This window comes from Dryobates pubescens, chromosome 30 (assembly GCF_014839835.1).
Source record: "Dryobates pubescens isolate bDryPub1 chromosome 30, bDryPub1.pri, whole genome shotgun sequence".
Lineage (NCBI taxonomy): Eukaryota > Metazoa > Chordata > Aves > Piciformes > Picidae > Dryobates > Dryobates pubescens.
The window spans coordinates 5,002,145-5,023,601 of record NC_071641.1 but is presented as its reverse complement, the minus strand read 5'-3'; the positions used below and the strand labels follow the sequence as shown (position 1 = coordinate 5,023,601).

The 21,457-nt window shown below is 41.9% G+C and overlaps 1 protein-coding gene across 1 annotated transcript; it reads right to left on the bottom strand.

Annotated features, from left to right (window-relative positions):
* Window positions 1-4,788: 4,788 nt before the first annotated feature.
* On the bottom strand, window positions 4,789-17,499 carry MKI67 (marker of proliferation Ki-67). Its single transcript, XM_054174611.1, has 12 exons — window positions 17,361-17,499; window positions 15,055-15,136; window positions 14,861-14,976; window positions 13,956-14,025; window positions 13,208-13,283; window positions 11,304-12,791; window positions 10,097-10,335; window positions 9,003-9,408; window positions 6,477-6,592; window positions 5,459-5,630; window positions 5,241-5,375; window positions 4,789-4,823 (listed from the first exon to the last, which is right to left on the bottom strand). The coding sequence occupies exons 1-12, from the start codon at window positions 17,450-17,452 to the stop codon at window positions 4,789-4,791; spliced, it is 3,027 nt and encodes a 1,008-aa protein (XP_054030586.1). The 5' UTR covers window positions 17,453-17,499.
* Between the last annotated feature and the right edge of the window lie 3,958 nt (window positions 17,500-21,457).

Here is a 21,457-nt window from a genome sequence, read left to right as displayed (position 1 = left end):
TTTTTCCCAAAAAGGGTTAGAGAGAGAGAGAAGTAATTATTAAGGAGGAAATTCTGTTAGTTAAAAGCATGTGCTAAGGAAAAAAAAAAGAATTAGTTTCTTATCTTGTTAGTTGAAGGTCAATGCCAAGCTCAGAGAGAGAAACAGCAGCTGTTCAGACAGACTGAAACAGAGAGAACTGACTGAAACACAAACTGAACTAAAACTAAAACTAAAAGTTGCATTCTACCAATCTGCTAATGAAATTCGTTTAGAATATCTTTGTTTTCCTTTTCACACCAAAACATTCAGCTAGAGTGCTCCAGTAACTGTCTCTTCTTAAAGGCATAGCCTAAAACAGTCACAGGTTGGAAGAGACCTTTGAGATCATCAAATACAACCTCTTGCCTAGAGCTCACAATCCCACCACTACTACTAAGCCACTACCACTAAACCACGTCCCTCAGTACCACATCCACATGGCTTTTAAATACCTCTAGGGATGACAACTCCCACCACTTCCCTGGACAGCCTGTTCCAATGCCGGAGCATTTCTTCCCTTTCTGGGAAGAAATTCTTCCCAATATCCTCCTCCCCTGGCACAACTTGAGGCTGTTTGCTCTTGTCCTGTCACTTCTTGCAGATGAGGAGAGACCAACCCTCACCTAGCTCCAACCTCCTTTCAGGGAGTTGCAGAGGGTGATAAGGTCTCAGCCTCTTCTTCTGAAGCTTAAAAGAACCCAGTTCCCTCAGCCATTACTCAGATGACTTGTGATCAAGGCCCTTCACCAGCTTAGTTGCTCCTCTTTAGACATGCACCAGGACTTCAATGCCTCTCTCGTAGTATATTAGCAATTTACAAAATAAATAAGAATTTTCATCAATTCCTAAATTTAAGACCAGGCTTTGGACTAAAGGCATTTGGTAGGATTCTAAGTTAAAGATATGTTTGCAAAGATCATTTTACATGGAGATTTTAACATTAGATTTTTTTTACACTGGTATGTTGAGGTGCCAACATCACCACATCAAAAACCCATTACACCAAGAGAATTCCAGCACCTTAACTTCAGACGGTCAACACAAATTCCAAAAGCACTCTTTGCAATATATATTTTGGAATTATCTTTTTGGAGGTGTCCTGTGATAGGACAGGGGGCAATGGATACAAACTGGAACACAGGAAGTTCCACAACCACCTGAGAAAAAACTTCTTTATTGTAAGGGTGACGAATCACTGGAGCAGGCTGCCCAAAGAGGTTGAGGAGACTTCTTTAGAGACTTCCAAGATACACCTGGAAGCATTCCTGTGTGACCTTGCCTAGGTGAATCTGCTATGGCAGGGGGATTAGAGTTGATTTCGACAGGTTCCTTCCAAACCCCACTATTCCACAATGACCTTAAAACTTGATATTAATAAATGTAACCTTTTGGATTCTTTTATTCCTCTAGTTAAAATGTTTGTACTTACCACATTCGTGAGTGGAATTAAGAGGTGCAGTATCTTCTTGCTCAGAATTCACAACATTTACTGGTCTGACCTAAGAGAATAAACAATAATCAAGTAAATGCATGGCTGAGACGACAAAAAAATAAATGGAGCCATCCAGTACCAAAGTTAAGGTATCATAATAGTTAAACAAAGTCTTGACAACCAATTTTCTCTAAAGATGAATTCAATTTAGTTTTATAACTACTTATATTTGATATCAGCACACAAATATCTCAAATTTAGGCATTTGAGCTGTTCAAAGTCAGGCTGAATGAGGCCTTGAGCAGCCTGGTCTAGTGGCAAGTGTCACTGCCCATAGCAGGGGTGTTGGAGCTAGATGATCTTCAAGGTCCTGTCCAACCCAAACCATTATATTAATCTGTGACATAGGTATCAAACTGGCATCCATTCAGGAAGCAATGAATCAAAGAGCTGAGGGCAAGAGACCAATCAACTCGAGCACAGGGCAACATGCTTTGTCAGAAGCTCAAGACTTTTACTGTGCAAAGAAAAAGTCCTTTAAATTTAATCTACAGGGTATGAAGCAGCTGTATAAAATATAAACCCCAACTGTATGCCTTGCTTCTGAGAAGGAAGGCTGAGGAAGCATTTGATTGGAGTTTGTAAGCAATTTAAAGGGTGTTTTAAGTATAATGAGAAGAAATCATAACAAGGTATGTCTTCCAGCAGGAGGAAATCACCTGGACAAAGCTACCAAGGCAAAAAAGGTTGGCATTTTTCCAGTTTCAAATCAAGTGAAGCATTAGAACAGGTTGCCCAGGGAGGTCATGGATGCCCCTTCCCTGGAGGTGTTCGAGGCCTTGAGTCTAGTGAAAGCGTCCTTGCCCATGGCAGGAGAAAATTTGTACTAATGATGCCTAAGGTCCCTTCCAACCCACACAATTCTGTGAATGTATGAACACCAGGTGCTCTCCTAGAAGGTACTTTTACCTCCAGAGTCTACAGGCATGACATATTTGAAATGCTGTACCATACAAGATGTCGTACTACGAGGTCTAAGAATTCACTTCAACCATAGGCTTCTAAGTCTAAATAGATCTCTTCCTGAAAAAGGTGAAGAATTTTACCTGAATTTCCTCTGGTGCATCAAACATTTCTGTAACTCCAGCATAGTCCACTTCAAAATCAGCATGTTTCTGCCTGGGTTCTGCCATAAGCCTTTGCAGACCCACAAAATCATCCACTGGTTGCTGCTTCTCTCTGGGAGTCTTCACTAACCTACTAATACCAAACATATCTTCTATGGGTTGAGCTTTTTCCTTGGGTGACTTGAAAATACGGCTGACCCCAATCATGTCTTCTACAGGCTGATATTTCATCTTCGGGGTTTTCTTCTTTAAATTAGCACATGCCACATCTTGTGCTGCTTCTCTTTTCTGTAGTGGAGTCTTCAGCAATCTTTCAAAGGCAATTTCATCAGTATAAGGGTCCTGCTCTTCTTGTGGGCTCCTTATGAGTTGCTTGATGCCTGATAAGACCTCGACTGGCTCTGGTTTCTGCTGTGGGGTTCTCATGAGTTGCTTGATGCCTGATAAGACCTCGACTGGCTCTGGCTTCTGCTGTGGGGTTCTCATGAGTTGCTTGATGCCTGATAAGACCTCGACTGGCTCTGGCTTCTGCTGTGGGGTTCTCATGAGTTGCTTGATGCCTGATAGGACCTCAACTGGCTCTGACTTTTGCTTTGGTGTCCTCAGGAGCCGCTTGATACCAGACAAAACCTCTACAGGCTCCATCTTCCGCTTTGGGGTTCTCAAGAGCTGCTTGATGCCGGACAAAATCTCCACAGGCTCCAACTTTTGCTCTGGGGTCTTCAGAAGCTGCTTGATGCCTGATAGGACCTCAGCTGGCTCCAACTTCCGTTTTGGGGTCCTCATGAGCTGCTTGATGCCCGACAAAGCCTCTACAGGCTCCAACTTCTCCTCTGGGGTCTTCATGAGCAGCTTGATACCTGATAAAGCTTCTACCAGATCTGACTTCTGCTTTGGTGTCTTCATGAGCTGTTTAATGCCTGACAAGGCCTCTACTGGTTCCGACCTTTTCTTTGGGGTCCTAAAGAGCTGCTCAATACCTGACATGACCTCAGGTGGCTCCAACTTTTGCTTTGGAGTCCTCTTTTTACGTTCCAATTTCACCTGAGATGTTTGTTTTTCAGGAATTATTGATGAGCCATCCACACTAATATTTTCTTCCAGAAGGGCTTTTCTTCTGTTAGGGGTTTTTACGGACATTGCATCAAACACAGGCGTTAGAGACTGCGTCTCTCCCAGGAAGCGACAAATGCTGGGACTATCTTGTTTGCGTTCTGAAGCATCTGAACTATTTAACGGCGACACCATCATCTCTCCTGAAATAAGTAGTAGATTTAAATAATTTGGAAAAAAAATTAAGCTAAAATCTAAGGACTTTAAAGGCTGCATAACTAAGCAAAATGGCTTCCAACAGCCCAAGCCTTCTAGAAACAAAATTGATTTGGAATCATAGAATCATTTTGTTTGGAAGAGACCTTTAGGATCAAATTCTAACAGTTAACCCAGCACTGTCAGGTCACCACTAAATCATGTCCCTCAGCACCACATCTACATGGCTTTTAAATCCCTCTAGGGATGGGGACTCCATCACTGCCCTGGGCAGCCTCTTCCAGGCCTTGACAACTCTTTCAGATAAGAAATTTTCCCTTGTCCAATTTACGCATCCCCTGGTGCAACTTCAGGACATTTCATCTTGTGCTATTATTTGTTACATCTCACTTCAACCTCCTTCCAGGTAGTTGTAGAGAATGAGGTGGTCTCCCCTCAATCTCAGATTTAGACTTGATGGAAGAAACTGTTTATGATGAGGCTGGTGAGACAGAGGCTTAGGTTGCCTGGAGAGCTGGCAGATGCACCATCCCAGGTCAGGTTGTCTGGGGCTCTGGGCAGCCTGCTTTACTTTCAGATGTCGCTGCTGCCTGCAGGGCGGGGTTATACTAAATGACCCTTCAAGGTCTCTGCCAGCACAAAGCATTCCATGATTCTCATCATAAAATGTTTAAGTATTTTCAAATTCCTGGTCTAGCAGGATTAAGAAATAATTTTTTTTGTCAAATTATATTCCTTAAAGGTGGATGAACATCACTTCACTAATTTTTTTATCAAAGAAAACACTTTTTACTGAACTCTCTTAGTTATAACAAGGTTTGTTATAACTAAGTCTACTTTTTGCAACATCTGAAGTAAACCAAAATATATTTCAACTGTTACTATTAAATACTGGCAAATTTACACTTGATTTTTGTGTTTTGTAGATGCTAAGTTCTTCTAAACTGTCAAGAATTCTGAGTCATACATGCAAGCTTGGGAGCAAAAGTTGCCCAACAAAATACCATCTTCACACAAATCGTCCTAACTTGACCCTTTTTTTCTGCAAGATGACACAAAATTCCTCTCCCTGCCATGAAACTTTATCACTGGATTTAGATGTATCCACAGTGTCATGCTTTAAGTACACAGGTCTGCCTGAAACAAATCTTCGATGTTTCATACCAAATTGAATGGATAACAGCAACTACTCAAAAATTAACAGGAACTACAAGAATTTCTTTTAATACAAGATAAAATCCATTGATTTTTTGAATCCAATGTCTTTTATGGGTTTTTTCATCTCAATACATCCAGTCTACCTATACCTATAGGCTGTCTCAAGCAGGAGACCCATCACTACCCTTAAATATACTTTAACCATTCCCTTCCTTTCCAAAGAACATACATACCAGTTTCCTCAGGAGTGTGCAATTCAGAGATTTCCTCTGCAGGACATATTGGTGTAACATCAGTCTTCTGCACAGCAACCAAAGGTAATGCTTTTGCACTCCTATTTTCTGGAGTTTGAAACATTTCAGTCATTCCTATAAATTATATTCAGATAAATGAACATATGCTTTGATAAAACAACAGTTGGTAAAGTGAGCACTAGACTTTAAAAATTTACCTGTGAAGCTTTCATCCATGTTCATGTTCAGCTTCCATAGAGGATTTTTTACCACTTTAGGGACCCGTCCAGACGTTCTAACTGCAGTGGAATAAGCTCTACCTACAACTATTGTAGCAGGTGACTCTGCATGACCTGTACTAAAATGGCCTTTTACTTTTCTTTCTGGAGTCTGCAGAGAGGAAAAGAAAGGGAAAGACCAAAAGTGTAATTAACAGATGGATTTCATATAAAATCTCTCTCATATACATTGTGACAAAGACATCAACACCTCTTCATCATATCCCACTCTGCCCTCATCTGGAGTACTGGGTCTGATTCTAGGCTCTGCAGTTCAAGAGACAGGAAACTAATGGAGAGAGTCCAATGGAAACTATGAGGATGTTTAAGGGAATAGAACATCTCTTATAAGGAACAGTTGAGAGACCTGATGCTGTTCAGCCTAGAGAAGAGCAGGCTGAGATGTTCAGCAACATCTAAAGGGCTTGTGGGGGGCAAGAGGATGGGGCCAGACTCCTGTCAGTGATGCCCAGTGACAGGACAATGGACAATGGGCACAAACTGGAACAAATGTTTACAAACAGGTAAATGGTGGGTGATCAAAAGGTGGGGCCAGTCTCTTCATTAGTGTCCAGTGACAGGACAAGGGACAACGGGCACAAATTTGAACATAGGAAGTTCCATCTAAACAATGAGGAAGAACTACTTTATGTTGAGGGTGATGGAGGACCGGAACAGGCTGCAGAAAGAGGTGGTGGAGTCTCCATCTCTGGAGTAATTCCAAACCCATCTGGATGCCATTGTGTGCAACCTGCTCTAGGTGAAGCTGCTCTGACAGGGGGATTGGACTACTCGATTGTCAGAGGTCCCTTCCAATCCCTATTGTTCTGTGATTGTAATTCTGCAATATGCAAACCTTATAAGCTTCCAGCTTCTGTAGTAAAATATCTACAAGATGTTTGTGGTTATGCAACATCAAAAAGAAACATGAAAAAAAAAAGGAATAGAAAAGGAATACCTTTGATGATTGAGTTGTCTTCTTCAGAGATCTTCCTTTTTGGACACTTTTCTTAACAGTCTTTATCTGTGGTTTTGCAACACCCAGTTTTACCACTTCTGCCCAAGATTTTGCAACTAGGAAGGAAAAGAGAAAGAACCACTTTAATTCTTAGTTGTACAAATGAATGTTCACAATTACTTCTTTATAGATTAGCTGCAGTTGGGCAGAGGAAATATGTGTTACCACCAGGCAGCACCTAAAGCACTCTGGGAATCCTTTTCCATTGGAACCCCCAATTTCAGATGAAGTTTATCAAGCGTACAAGTTCCCATTATGGCTATTCCCACAGCAAAACCATAATGAGCTTCATTTAGGGTCAAATAGAATCATAGAATGATTTGGGTTGTAAGGACCTTAAAAATCATCCAGTTCCACCCCCTGTGCCATGGGCAGGGACATGTTTCACCAGACCAGGTTGCTCAAGGTCCCATCCAACTTGGACCTGAATATTGCCAATTTTGCAGCATTCTTAATTTCTCTGGACAACCTGTTCCAGTGCTTCACCACCCTCACAGGGATGAATTTACTCCTAAAGTCTAATCTAAATCCATCTTATACTACTTTGAAGACCAATGCTTCAAATATTACTAGAACCAAATGCTGATCCAATTCCACCCTTACAATTTTTGCAAGGGGTGATGACCTCTTCAGATTCATTCATTATTATACCTGAACTTTTCCCTGGTGGGACACGAAATTCAACATCAAAGAAGTGGCTTATAAGTGAAACATATCCAGCTTTTCTTTCACCACCTTCCCATGGAATTTTCTAATCAAGAAATTATTTATGTAGACTGCTGACAGCAGCATTTAGATCTACACAGACATTCCATAATTTTTTCACACATCACTTTCTCCTTATAACATACTTTGAAAACTCCCAGGGCAAGGTTACCTTTAGCCCAGAATCATTCTGTACACAGCAGAGAAGCTGTGTAATAAAATGAAGCTGTAAGTTGGGAGGACACTTGCCTCATTTATTTTAGAACTAGGCTGTGAGAAGACAGGGATCATATAAAAGGAACCATTATTTTAAGTAGAGATAAAAAGGGGAAGGCTGTTCCTGAAGAAAGAGATGTTATTATTCTCTTGTCAGAATTGCTGTGCAAGCTGGGGAAAGTCTGTAAACAAAAACTTTCAGAAGCTGTTTTTGCCAGAGTATTCAGAATACTCTGAAATAAGCCAAGCATGAAGGAAATTACCTGAAAAAGCTGAAAACACAAAGAGGTTGAATTTGGATACAAAGTAGACATTCAACATATCTAAGAATTGTGGTTTTCTTTTCATATTACATAAGAAAACTGATACACTGACACTAAAACCACTTAAAGAGGTGGTGAAACAGTGTGTCATTAATATTTGTGAAATGCTTTTGTTATTAAACAGAAAAATCAAAGCCACTGAACAAAACCAACATTTAATAATCTAAAAGACTACTAATGCTTTCAGATGTATTACCCAGGAAGTATTGTGATTTTACCTCATTGTATAATAATAGTAATAATGATGACACCATTTTAAGTGATACCATGAAAAATGGAGACAATAAAGAGCAATATAAATTCCTAGATGAATGGTGGTGCTGGTGGCCACCTTCAAATTTAACTCTGAAAGAGTCAAATGGGTTTAATTTATGACAGAAACACCTTATCGCTATGTTTCTTCACAGATAAACATTTCAAGAGGCAGAGATCCCCTGTCACCATGCTTCTAATACTGTCAAAACCATTCAACCACCTCCTGGAGGTCCTTCTCACAGTAAGGGACCCAAAACTGAGCCCAGGATTTGAGGTGTGGTCTCAGCAGTGCTGAGTACAGGGGGACAATTGCTCCCCTGGTTCTGCTGGTCACATCATTCCTAATCCAGGCCAGGATGATGTTGGCCGCCTTAGCCACCTCGGCACACACTGGCTCATTCCTCATCTGGCTGTCAAATGATACCCCCAGATCTTTTTCTGCTCCTAGGTTGTTGTGACCAAGGTGCAGGCACTTGGTCTTCTTGGACCTCATTGTATTTGCCTTAGCACATTCACCAGCCTGCCCAGATCCCTTTGCAGAACCTCTCAAGATCAACGCTCCATCCCGGCTTAGTGCAATCTGCAAATTTACTGAGGGTGCCCTTGTACAGATCATTGACAAGGATATAAAAGACTAATGGGCCCAGTACTGAGCCCTGGGGAACACTAGGATGATCTTGAAGGATCACCATTGCAACTAATCTTGTAAAGAGAATCTTAATTCTATCATTTTTCAACCTCTGAACTTAAAATTTGTGTTCTAAACATTGTTCTATATATGCTTTAGTATTTTCCTTTATCAATAGGAGAGAATGAGAGTTCTCAGCTGTTTCCAAAAACTCAACAACCACCAGCAGACAAGCAAATCATTTGGTGGCCTCTACATACCGAAAGAGGCCAATTCCAGTTCTGTCCCTGCATTTCAAAGGATTAGAAACCATATTAAAAATTAACTGCTGAAACAAACCTAGTAAATTGGCATTAGAGGCACCGCTTCTTCTTTTGGATTTGATAGTTGCTACAGCCCCACTTCTCCTCCTCATGGGAGTGGCCTTCAGAGCGGGTTGTGCATTTCTTATTAACTGCTCAGGTGTTAAAGAGGTTTTATCATCTTGGTTAATGCGAGATGATTTCGGTGTTGTCGCTTGGGCAGCACCTTTCTCCTCTGTATTCACGCCTTCTTCAATGGCGTCCTGCTCTTCTGCAATTGGGAGTGGCGGTGTGATGAGAGAGACAGAGAAACGGCCTTTCTTGTAAGGTGCTGGAGAACCTGAAGTAAAATTAAGTGTTGCCTTCCCAGAAATTGGGGCTGAGGCTGCTGGGGATTTCTGGGCTGACACAGTTTTTGGTGACATTTTTTCTTTCTGCAGTTCCTGGTAGATAAAAAAAACACACACATAAAGATAAAATGTTATTGCATGTAGCTGAACTACAAATGCTACATCTCTGAAAACCAGAAGAGTATAAAATACCATCAGAACATCTGACAAAGCCTATTTAAGGTTATTCTCGGAAAACAAACTTGTAACAAGTTTTAAATGTCAAAATATTCTCACAAGACACAGGTAAATTCAACTGAATAAATAAACTGAATTTATTATTCTACTTTAGCCAAAAGTTTTGCTCATAGGAAGTTCACTGCACACTTCTAAACCAGTTTAAATCAACAGGAAATGTTTACTAACTCTGTAACAGTAGCTTGCAAAGTTTACCAACAAACCATTTTGTGTTATTTATGGTAAACTGGAGATTGTAGACACTGCTGCTAGACAAAATCATACAGAAATACACTCCCACATGCATGAAAATGAACAACAGCATGTGAGGTGCATAAAAACCTACTTCCTGTGCAAAGACAGTAAGGTATCACGGGTAAGATGAGCCTTTTCCTATAATGTTAAAAATTCTGATTAAAATTTGATTTCAGATACCTTTTGGATGTGCAAATAAATAATTAAATAATGTCCACTTCCCAGCAGACATCTAAGAAGGTTTACTGGTTGTTTTCAGAAGTTATGGAGTTTAGAAATTCTGTTCGCATTAAATAGTCTGAACAGTTACCTGGACTGCAAAGTGCTTCAGCCCCTGAGTCTTCTTCAGAACAGCACGTGGTGAGTTCCCAAAAGGCAGGCTCAGTCTGGCAGGAGTTGCTCCTTTTTTAAGAGGTGAGTTAGGAGGCAAACTCTTATCAAAAAGTTCTGGACTTAGATGACCACCAAAAGAAACTCTCTTTCTTTTTCCTAAAGGCTGAAGTAACGTATCACCACTCTTCCTCTTCTGAGAAATACTTTTCTTCTTGCCTACAAACAACAATTGACAACATTCCCAATATATATGAATTCAAGCCACTATTTTAAGAGCAGAGAAAACAGTGCTCACTTGTGTAGTTTACAGTCAGAAACATATCAGAAGGCAATTTCACAGAATCGCAGTGTGGTGAGGGTTGGAAGGGACCTCTGGAGATCATCTAGTCCAACCTCTCTGCCAGATCAGGGTCACCCAGAGCAGGTTGCCCAGAATCACAATGTCCAAATGGGTTTGGGAGTCTCTCCAGAGAAGACTCCACAATCTCTCTGGGCAGCCTGCTCCAGGGCTCAAGCATCCTCACAACAGAGAACCTTTTCCTCCAGTTCAGATGGAACCTCTTGGATTCCAGTTTGTACCTGTTGCCCCTTTACCTGTTGCTGTGCACCACTGATAAGAATCTGGCCCCATCCTCTTGTCCCTCATTCTTTAGATAGTGGTAAGAATTGAGAAGATCCAGTGTACTGGCACAGGGAGTTACTTCTTTCTGTACTCACCCTTGTTGAACCTCAGGAAGTTTCCCTCCACTCAACTGTCTAGCCTGTCCAGATCTCAGTGAATAGTAGCACAGACTGACAGTGTCTCAGCCACTCCTCCCAGTTTTGCAACATCAACAAACTGCCTGAGGGTCTACTCTGTCCCTTCATCCAGGTTTTGGATGAAGATGTTGAGCAAGACCGGACCCAGTATAGACTCCTGGGGAACACTCTGAGCTAGAGGTCTATAACTAGACTGCACCAATGATCACAACCCTCTGAGCTGCTGTTCAGCCTGCTCTTGATCCACCCATAAGTTAAAGAGAAACAGATTCAGCTGAGGAAACTTTTGTCTATATTATTGTGTGTTTTCATACTCAATTATAAGAACATGATCATTATCTTAGAACTAATCGGTCAGCAATGATTTCTACCAAAGCACTACAAGAACTTCTTCAATACAAAATCAACAAGGCAAGGATATTTACCTGATTCTTCTCCAGCCAACAAGCCAGAAATGTTCATTTCTGAGACAGTCTCACTGTCTTTTAGTACAGCTGCGCTTCCAGAAGACCTTCTCTTTGATGACAATCTGCGAGGTCTTGTATCACTGGCACCTGCCATATCTTGTTTCTGATGACACTCCTCTGTAGTCAGCTCTTCCCTAGTGCCACTGTCTTTTCTTCCAGTAGTCTCTTTGTGGTGTTCTTCAACAGCACTTGCCTCCAATGCTTTCTCAGTTAACAGTCCAGAGCTTCTCGGCCTACCCTTTTTTCTTCCAGAGCCAGATTTCTGTCCAGCTGGAGAATCCAGTTCTGATATTACCTTTTCTGAAGCTAATGTCTCAGAATAGACATTTTTGTCTGGTAATTCTTTACTCTGCCTGTTACTTCTTCTGGAACTCTTGATATTAGGAAGAGGCGCAGGAGTATCACAATATCCATCTTTTGAGTCAACAGAGTCTGCCTGATCACAAACTTCTTTCACCACTTCTTTCACAGGTTTTCCAGGTGTATGTTGCTCACTGTTTTGTTTCAAGCATTTGTCTTCTGCCAAAGGCTGCTGGCTGAGATCACCATTTCTGGAAGCTGAGTTTTTCTGCTGAGTTTCAGCTAACGCTTCTGACAGGGATTTACGTTTCAATGACAGACGGCATCGACTGGTTGGAGTATCAGCAGTTACGGGATTCATTCCACTCGCTTCACTGGTAGGTGATACAAAATGAGATCGAGGACCCTTCCTTCTGGATGTTGGTGTAGTCAGAACATCTGCTTCATAAACATTTGCTGTACTAGTCTGCGCAGGTTTATGCGTGGCAGAGGTGCGGTGTTTTGTTTTCCCCGCAGAATCCAAGCATTCTATAGAGCACTGCTCCAGTAAAAACCGTGCATTTCCATCGTTCTCCTTACTGGGTGTGACTGGAAGTTCAGAATCTTTAGATCCGCCTGTTGTACTTAGTTCCTTACGATCCCTGAAGTGACTTCTTCTACCAGTACTTCCCAAGACCTGCTTTGAAGCAGACGTTTGAGGAGTTCTAGTGAAACTCTTCTTGGCAGCGCTTCCTCCAGTTGAGATCTGGTTCAATTCTGAGCTGTTCGTGTCTTGCTTCATTGTGATTTTATATTCTTCAGTATTTTCCCTTCTGCCCTTTTCTTTCTCTTTAGTCAGGCTTCCAAGATCTTGCACACAGCTTGATGATGAAATTGGAGCGCTTGGTTCCAACAGAACATTCTTAGCATCTTCCTTGGCAGCCTGTTGAGGTGCATTTGCCCCTTGCAGAGGTTTTTGCACTATAAACTCACTCTTCAGTTTTTCATAGAGTTTACTAAAGGGAGACATTCCCTTTTGCTTAACAGATTGGCGTGGTCTGTATAAAGACTTGGGTGTACTTAATTTGATGGGTAAAGTTTTGGAAATATTTTCCTCTCTAGCTTGCTTGTTTTCATTGGCATTTTTTTCTTCACACTCAGCATTATCTACAAAGCAAAACAAAACCACAAATGCACAGTTACTTAAAACCTTTAAAGCTACAAATATGAGTTCCATAAACACAGATAAATTTTTTTCTCCTGTCAACCAAGGTCCAAGATACAGTATCATGAATAAAGCTCTGTTAACAATAATGATGTCTCTCCTAAAAGAAACATCCTAAAATGTTTTAAGGTGTATATAAATAAATTCTCGGTTGTAATCTGCAATTTATCGCATATTCTGAGAGTGCACTTGGGATTCTATGCTTTTGTTTTTCTATGGGATCCATTTCAGAGCTGCCACAAGACAAATCTATGAGCACAGGATTAGACAACCACGTAGGATCAGCTCATCACAGCTCAGTCTGGTTATTGTTAAGGGGAAAGAGGAAAACAAAACGCCCATTAAGGCGGGTACCAACCTGAAACATGAATATTTTTAGATCCTGGAGTTTGTTTGCATGATTCCACTTCTGCCACCTGCTGAAGATGAAGAACCTGTAAATTTGTACAATATTACAGCAGAGCAACAAATATTCCACAGTTTAGCATATGTCCCCCTCCCTTGCTCACCTTCTTACCAAACCTAGCAGAGAATTTTTATTTAAACAACTATAACATTAAAAAAAATGAAATGGTTTTTGCATAGCCACAGTACCCACAAATAACAGCATCCCCTTCAAGTGAGAAAACTTTACTGAGAACAAACCCAGAAACTAACGAAAATAAATTATTCAGACATGGGTTTAATTTGATATTTATAAATTCCAACATCACATCAGTGTGCCAGCACACAGAACAGATTACTTTTGAAGGGAAGAATGCTCATTCTCTAGGGCATTTCCCCATTTCAAGTATGAGGGCACCCAAGGCCTGTACTCTGCATTTTCCACATCCCATCCTCCTTATGAAACAGCTAAGGATTAATTTTTAATATCTTACCTGTATTAGTAACATCATAGATTATTATGGATCTATTAGCAGAAACCAGCAAGTCTAAACTTTATGAAATATTAATTTTAGAAGAAATATTTATCTGAAGGAGTTTATTTGTATTTTTCAAACAGAAAGGTAGTCTGAAAAATTACTGCTAGTTAGAAAAGAAGGAAACAGGGAAATACAACTCATTCCTGACGCTTAATAAATTTAAGTCAGTGGCCATAATATTACCTGCAGTGTTTCATCTTTTGGTGATCTAGAACGTCTTTTTCTCAGAGTTGATTGGAGAGGATATTCAAATCTGGAGGAATTTGAGAGAACCTTAACCATTCTTGTCAAATAACTGATGACAAAATTCTCATTATTAAGATAAATGACCTAGCAATAGCTGTCCACTGCAACAATACCCACAATTCACTTTTCAAGGCTTTAACTACATAAAAGCACTTCTAAATTTTCCTCTAAAAATAACTGCAGAAACTAAGTGATCTCTCTAGACAATTCTAGCTTTATTGGTTTAGCTTAACATAATATAAAAGTGATAAAAAATTATCTTGAAGCAATCCTGCATTCTGAAAAAGGTCTGTAAAACACTGTAAGGAAATATGAAAGAAATCAGATTAACTTCTGTTTCGGAAGATGGTAAAATTTTATTTTCTCTCATTTATTTATGCCATTTTAAGGTGAGAGACTTGGGGCTGTTTTGCCTGGAGAGGAACAGCCTAAGGGCATCATCTCAGTGCTCAGCAAGAGGTAAAGGCCTGGGAGAAAAAGGATGGGGCCACACTCTTCACTGGTGTTCAGCAGGACAAAGGACAACGAGCATGAACTGGAACTCAGGAGGTTCCAAATAAACCAAAAGAGAAACTTCTCTGCAGACTGCCCAGAGAAGTTGTGGAGTCTCCTTCTCTGGAGAGATTCCAAACCCACCTGGGTCCTGTGATCCCAGGTAAGCTTCTGTGGGTTCTCCTACTTTAGCAAAGGGATTGGACTGGTTATCTCCAGAGGTCCCTTCCAACCCCCCACAATGCTGGGATTTGGTGATCCAGCAGCAGAGCCTGCATCCACAAAGCTATCTATATTGTTTGCCTGCAGAACACGTTCTAGGATCAAGCTGTTAACAGTGTTGCACTTACCTGAAAGAACGATCAAGAATAGTTAACACATCTCCATGCTTCAGGGGAACAGGCTGCTGAAAACACCCTCCGTTCAGCTTTGTAGGATTTGCTGTACTTAAATTAGTCAGTATTGCCTAAAAATTGAAACAAACATTTTAGCAGCTCAGTGAGATGCAAGAATGTTACACGTCATTGCAATGTGCGTGTCTTACCTCTTTGTTTTCATTTACTTCAATTTTACAATGTTCTTTTGAGACTTGAGGCAAATGGATGCGAATATCACATTCTGGTCTCCTGGGAGGGGATAAATTCGGAGTTTCAATGCACACAGAAGAAAAAAAGAAAAATCAAACTGCTATCAAAGGAGGTGATTTCCCAAATTTTCAGCTAATAATAATACAGCAGCATGAAACTTTCTAAAGTTGTGACATGAAGAGAATGAACTACAGCGAGGGTGGTGAGACACAGGAACAGGTTGTCCAGAGAGGTTGTGGATGCTACCTCCTTGAAAGTATTCAGGACCAGGTCAAAAAGGCCTTGAGCAACCTGGTATAGTGAAAAGCATCCCTGCCCATGGCAGGAGGGTTAGAACTAGATGACCTTTAAGGTCCCTTCCAACCCAAACTATTCAATGAATCTATGAATTATTTAGAAAACAAATTATTATAATGTGATCAAACTTTCACTATTACTGGAAAAAAAAGCAATACTTGGGGCAGAAAAGAAATTAAAATGTATTACTGGTGGTACTAGAATATTTCTAAATGAATTCCAACTGATGAAAAAAAAAAATAACAGGAGTTGATACTCCTGCAATCATCAGGGAATCCATAGAGGAAAAACAAAAAGAAGAAGGAGGAAAAACAAAAAGACCAAAACAAAATAAACCAAACCAGCCTACAGCAGCTGTTTGGTGACTTGAGTTTACTTGGCTTCCAGCTCGCAAGTTGCTGAAGACTTGTGGAGTATGTTTTGAAAATACCTGCACTTCAGCTCTCTTAGGAATTTGTTACAATCATACAATGACAAATTGCTTCAGTTCTAAAAGAACTTTAACATCGAGTCCAACCATTCTCTAATTCGTGTCCCTCAGCACCACATCTGTGTCTTTTAAACACTTGCAGGGATGGAGATTCAGCTAGCTTCCTGGGCAGCCTGTTCTAGTCTTTGAAAACACTTTCAGTAAAGAAGTTTCTTCTAATAGCCAACTTAAACATACCTTGGTGCAATTTGGGACCCTTTCCTCTCATCCTATCACTTGCTCCTTGGGAAAAGAGACCAACCCACACCTTACTCCTTTCATGGAGTTGTACAAAGTGAGAAGGTCTACCCTCAGTCTCCTTTTCTCCAGGCTAAACATCCCCTGTTCCCTCAGTCACTCCTCACAAGACCTGTTCTCCAGACCCTTTACTGCCCTTCTCTGGACCCATTCCAGCACCTCAATATCCTTCTTTTAGTGAGGGCCCAAAACCTGAACACAGTACTCAAGGTATGGCCTCACCAGTGCTGAGTACAAGGTATTAGGTAGATGACCACTGGTCTTACCTCATTAGATCATCTACCTTCTAAACAGCTGTAAGAGAAAGCTGCATTCTAAGCATGACGACTTTTTCTTTCTTCTTTTTAACATAACGTCTTATCTTTTTGACATGCTGGAGCTCTTGAGGAGCAAACACAGCAGCTATCACAGCAGTGATACTGTCACAAAAGTACCTGACACCCCTCCTGGATGCAGCTGTCAGGAAACAATATCTGTACCAGTAAGTATCTCTCTCTGGGCAGCTCTGCTGAAGCCAAAGAAAAGTGTGATTGACACTGGAGCACTTCTAGACTTTCACTATGGAATCTGATTCAGGACTGAAAAATTAGTTATTTAAAATACCTATCAAGTCACTAAAGTGCTGAGCAGACCTAGTTTATGACAGAGAAAAACATTTTATTTGGAGTCTATTACAAGATCACCTAGTCAAACCTTCACTGATACCTTTTGAGTATATTAATTTTATCTTTAATATAAAATAGCTAGATTGAGCTTAAACTCTCATTATCGTTCAATCCCAGAAATCAAAATGAGTTTCAAGACTGAAGAAGGAGGTATAAGTCCATAATTTTAAATATTAATTCTAGCTAGCACTGGTGTCCTGTGTGGTGCTCCTCACCTCCCTTCACTAGCCATCTACGTAGAAACAGTCTCTGGGTAAAAGAAAACCATCACTGGCATATCAAATGTGTGCTATTTCTAATCCCTTCCCCACATTTCTTTTGGCTAGAAGTGTAGTTAAAAGAAAAGTTTTTTTCAAAAAGGCACTTAGGAAATTCTGGCAATAAAAGGACAAAAAGCAGTAACAAAAATTCAGGTTTTTAGCCTTACAATTACTCCTAGTCCAGAATCACTTTTCCTCCTCTGAACACCATTCACAAACATTTATTTTTGCAAATAACTATTAACAGAAACAATCCACAGGAAAGACATCACTGAGATTATTTAAAAGTATTAAAGCACTCAGCTAATTCTCACCTTCCAAATAAACAAGAACTTTCAGTGAGTGGAAAACTAAGTCCGTCAGTCCCGTTCCGTTTAATTACAACAATATTCCCCAAGAGAGGCATCTTCAAACGTAAGGACTCCTACCTAGAAAAGAACAGCACAATACTCATCCAAATAATGCTTTAGACATTTAACAATTTATTTATTTTTTTACTTCTAGAGACATTTTTCCATTGTACAGGAGAACCTCCCCTCTTTTAGCTTAAAACCATCACCCCTTGTCCTGTCACAACAGGCTCTGCTTAAAAGTCTGTCCCTCGCTTTCTTACAGCCTCCCTTTAAGTACTGAAAGGCCACCAGAAGATCTCCCCGGCGCCTTCTCTTCCCCAGATTGAACAACCCCAGCTCTCTCAGCCTGTCCTCACAAAATGCAAACATTTACATTCTGTCATCTACTTCAAAGGTCTTAGACTTGATTTTAAAGTAAATAGAGACCAACTAAATATAGCTGTATCCTCCTGAAGAAGTAAGAAACGATGGTGTGATCACTAAGCACTGGCAGCATAACAGCTGAACAGAAGGCTGAAAGTTCAGTGCATGTTATGATCTCCTGATAGGCTGTTGATACAGCAGAGTGGGTGGCAAGGGTACCTCTGTGTGCACAAATGGAAAACACAGAGTAACTGCATTTAACTTGCAAAACAAACCCCAAACCCACTACACTTGTGCAACCTGGTATGTTATTCCTTTCGTATATGAATATCACACAACAGTGAGTGTTGGAAGGAACACCTGGAGATCAGCCAGTCCAACCCACCCCCCGACTAAAGCAGGGGCACCCACAACAGTTTGCACAGGATCACAATGGCCAGGTGAGTTTGGAAGCTCTCCAGAGAAGGAGACTGCAGAACCTCTCTGGGCAGAATACTCCAGGAAAGAAGTTTCTCCTCGTGTACAGATGGAACCTGTGCCCACTGCCCCTTGTGCTGTCACTAGGCACCACTGAGAAGAGTCTGGCCCCATCCTCTTGCTCCTAACAGGTCCTTTAGCTCTGGCTGAGTACTGAGTAGATTCCCCTCTCGGGCTGCTCTTCTCCACGTTAAAGACCTCCAGGTCTCAATCTTTCCTCCTCAGAGATGCTCCAGTAGCCTCAGCACCTTTGTAGCCCTGTAAATGAGTGTGCACGAGGTACAAGCAATCCTCAAACAAGCGTGTTTCAAATGCGCCATAAAGTATTACAGATCTGAACAGGGCACGCTAAAAACAAGAGATCAATGTAGTTATAAGCGGCACTTCTGAACTTCTTCACTGGCTTTCATAAACAAAGTACTGGGGAGGAAAAAAAACAAAACAAGCAAACACCACCACCACCACAACAACTAAAACACACTTGGACAACTTTGACAGCACCCTTAAAAGAAACCTTTACCTGTACGCAAAACAAAACCCAGCAGTCTTCAGTTCGCCGTATCCAAAGCGCCCTGCTCACTGTTTCAACCAACTCCTACAAGCGAAAAACACCACAGGAGCTGCAGCGGCCTAAGTTAACCCCACCAGTACCAGCCCAGGATCAGTGTGGTTACAGCGGCGGGCAGTACCGGTGCATCGTGGCTCCCGCTGCCGAAACGGGGCGAGAGAGAGCGGACAACCACCAAGGTCAGCGAGACGGGCCACCGAGAGAACCAACTCACCCCGACTCATCCCCACGGCGCTCAGAACCGCACAGCCATGCCCGCCGAGCCCGATTTTCTCCGCCCCACCCCCACCCCCCCTTTAACGCTTAAAACGACCCTTCCTCCCCGCGAAACCGTGCTCCCCCGCAACCTCAAGCGCAGCGGCGGCGGCCGGGCCGGTTTGTACCTGCGGTTCCCCAGCCCCGCCGAGGGGCCGGCGCCACGGCCCCTTCTCTCAGAGCACGGCGCCGACTGAGCCTTCCCGCGCGCGCCAGCACTCGCCGAGCCGCGCCGGCGGCTCGCACCACCGGCTTGCACCACTGATACCCGCGGCTGTATCCATGCGCCGAGCCAAAACTCAGCACGGACTCCACGCGGGCACTAGAAACTCTCGCCGCTCTCACCTGCGGACATCCGCCATGACTGTAGGGGCGCAGCGGGATCGGCCAGCCGGGGCAGACGATCTTCGGCGGCCGGACTCTTTTGGCCTAAAGCGATTCCGGCGTGGCGGAAGGTGAACGGAAACTGAGCTCGCTGCAAACGGTATTTTTCGAAAAGGCGCGCGACAGCCCGTGATTGGTGGGAAGGCAGTCACGCGGCGGTGCGGCGCACCCAATGGGAAGCGCGGAGGCTGTTTGATTTCAAATAGCGGCGCCCGGAGCTGTTCCCCGCCTCACGTGGCTCCTCCCTTCCGCGCTGTTGCGTGCCGCCGGTCTGCTGCCTCCGCCCTCCCAGGGCGCTTCGGGCGCGTTTCGTCAGCCCCTTTGGGAGGGAGGCAGCTTCCTTGGGCACGCCGCTGGGTCCTAAGCATGCAGCTTTTTAACTGCAAATGTTGTTTGAGCCTCATAAGAACTCCTCAGGTCACTAATCTAAAGTCCAAAAGCTGTTTCTATATCGTTTCATCTTAACTAATGCAAGCATTCGTAATCACAAATCTTCTTTAATAAAAAGTAATTACATTAAAAGATTAGGCATGAAGGACTTAACAGAAGTCCAAGGAAAAGGGAGCAAGGCTAAGAGAAATTAATCTACTACCTAATGCTAGTTTCTTAATGAAATAGGAAATAAAACTAGAATTTATGAGTCAGATTATATGACATTTAAAGGTCCCTTTCAACCCAAATCATTCAGATTATCTGACTTTTAAGTCCATTTTAATCTGCTGTTTAGTTACCATCATTTATGTATAAAAACTGCTTCCTCCTGGGAATTCAGACTTGAATTTGGGAATCCGGAAGGCAAATAATCAAGAATCCTCCTCAGTCTCTGTGAGGAGGAAAGGCTGAGAGAGCTGGGGCTGTGGAGCCTGGAGAAGAGCAGCCTGATAGGGGATCTGATCACTGTTTGTCAATATCTAACGAGTAGGGAGCAAGAAGATGGGGCCAGACTCTTTTAAGTGGTGCCCAGCAGCACAAGAAGAGTCAATGAGCATGAACTGGAACATTCCAACTAAACATGAGGAAAAACTTACTTGGTGTGTGACAGAGCCCTGGATCAGGCTGCCCAGAGTGGTAGTGGAATCTCCTGCTCTGGAGAGATTCCAAACCCACCTGGACATTGTGATCTTGGGCAACCTACTGTGGGTGACCCTGCTTTAGCAGGGGGATTGGACTAGAAGATCTCTAGAGGTCCCTTTCAACCACCCCCATGTCTGGATTCCGTGAAATTAAGCTGATCTGCAATCTGGTGGCCTTAATTCCAAGTGAAAGTTCTATCCCATCATGGGTGGGGGAGAGAGATACAAAGGGAGAAAGGCCTTTTACAAGGTCATCCAGTCTTTTGTGCTTCAGGGGATAGAATTCTACCATTCACATCTTTCACAAAGCAGAGCTCCTTTGATAGTATTGTTTTATGTAGTTATCTACTTTGCCTCAAATCCTAGTTTTTATGGTATGATGACTGTAGGGTACTTTAGATGTTACACAGTTAGAAGGAAGCAGCTTTTTAAACTTATTTCTTTCCCCTTTTGAATTAAATCACTCTGAATATTTTATAAGCTTTGGTGGGGTTTTAATATAGTTCAGCACATTAAGTCATGACATCATTGTACTTTCAGCTTGTTACTGGAGCATTTTGATAGTGGATAGTCTTGTGTTTAGATGCAAACCAGACCAAAATCAGAGTTCTAACACTGAATATTGCTGCTAATAAACGGATTTTTAAGTCAGATCCTTCCTGAGGGTCTTTACAAGTGGAGCATTATCTGGAAAATATATCTAAACCAAATATTTTATACCAGTAAAACTCTTTAAAGTCTAATTTATTAGGCTTTCATAGCCTGCATCTGATCAAAGGGAGCTGGACAGCAAAGAAAGCCCTTTTGTTGCTAGCATTATATGGGTGTTTTCATGTTGAAAATGGTGATTTAACAAAAACCCTCCACAAAAACCACCACCAAAACAACCCAAACTCACCTGCATTATGTCAATAATTGTGTATTCTGATGTGACATAC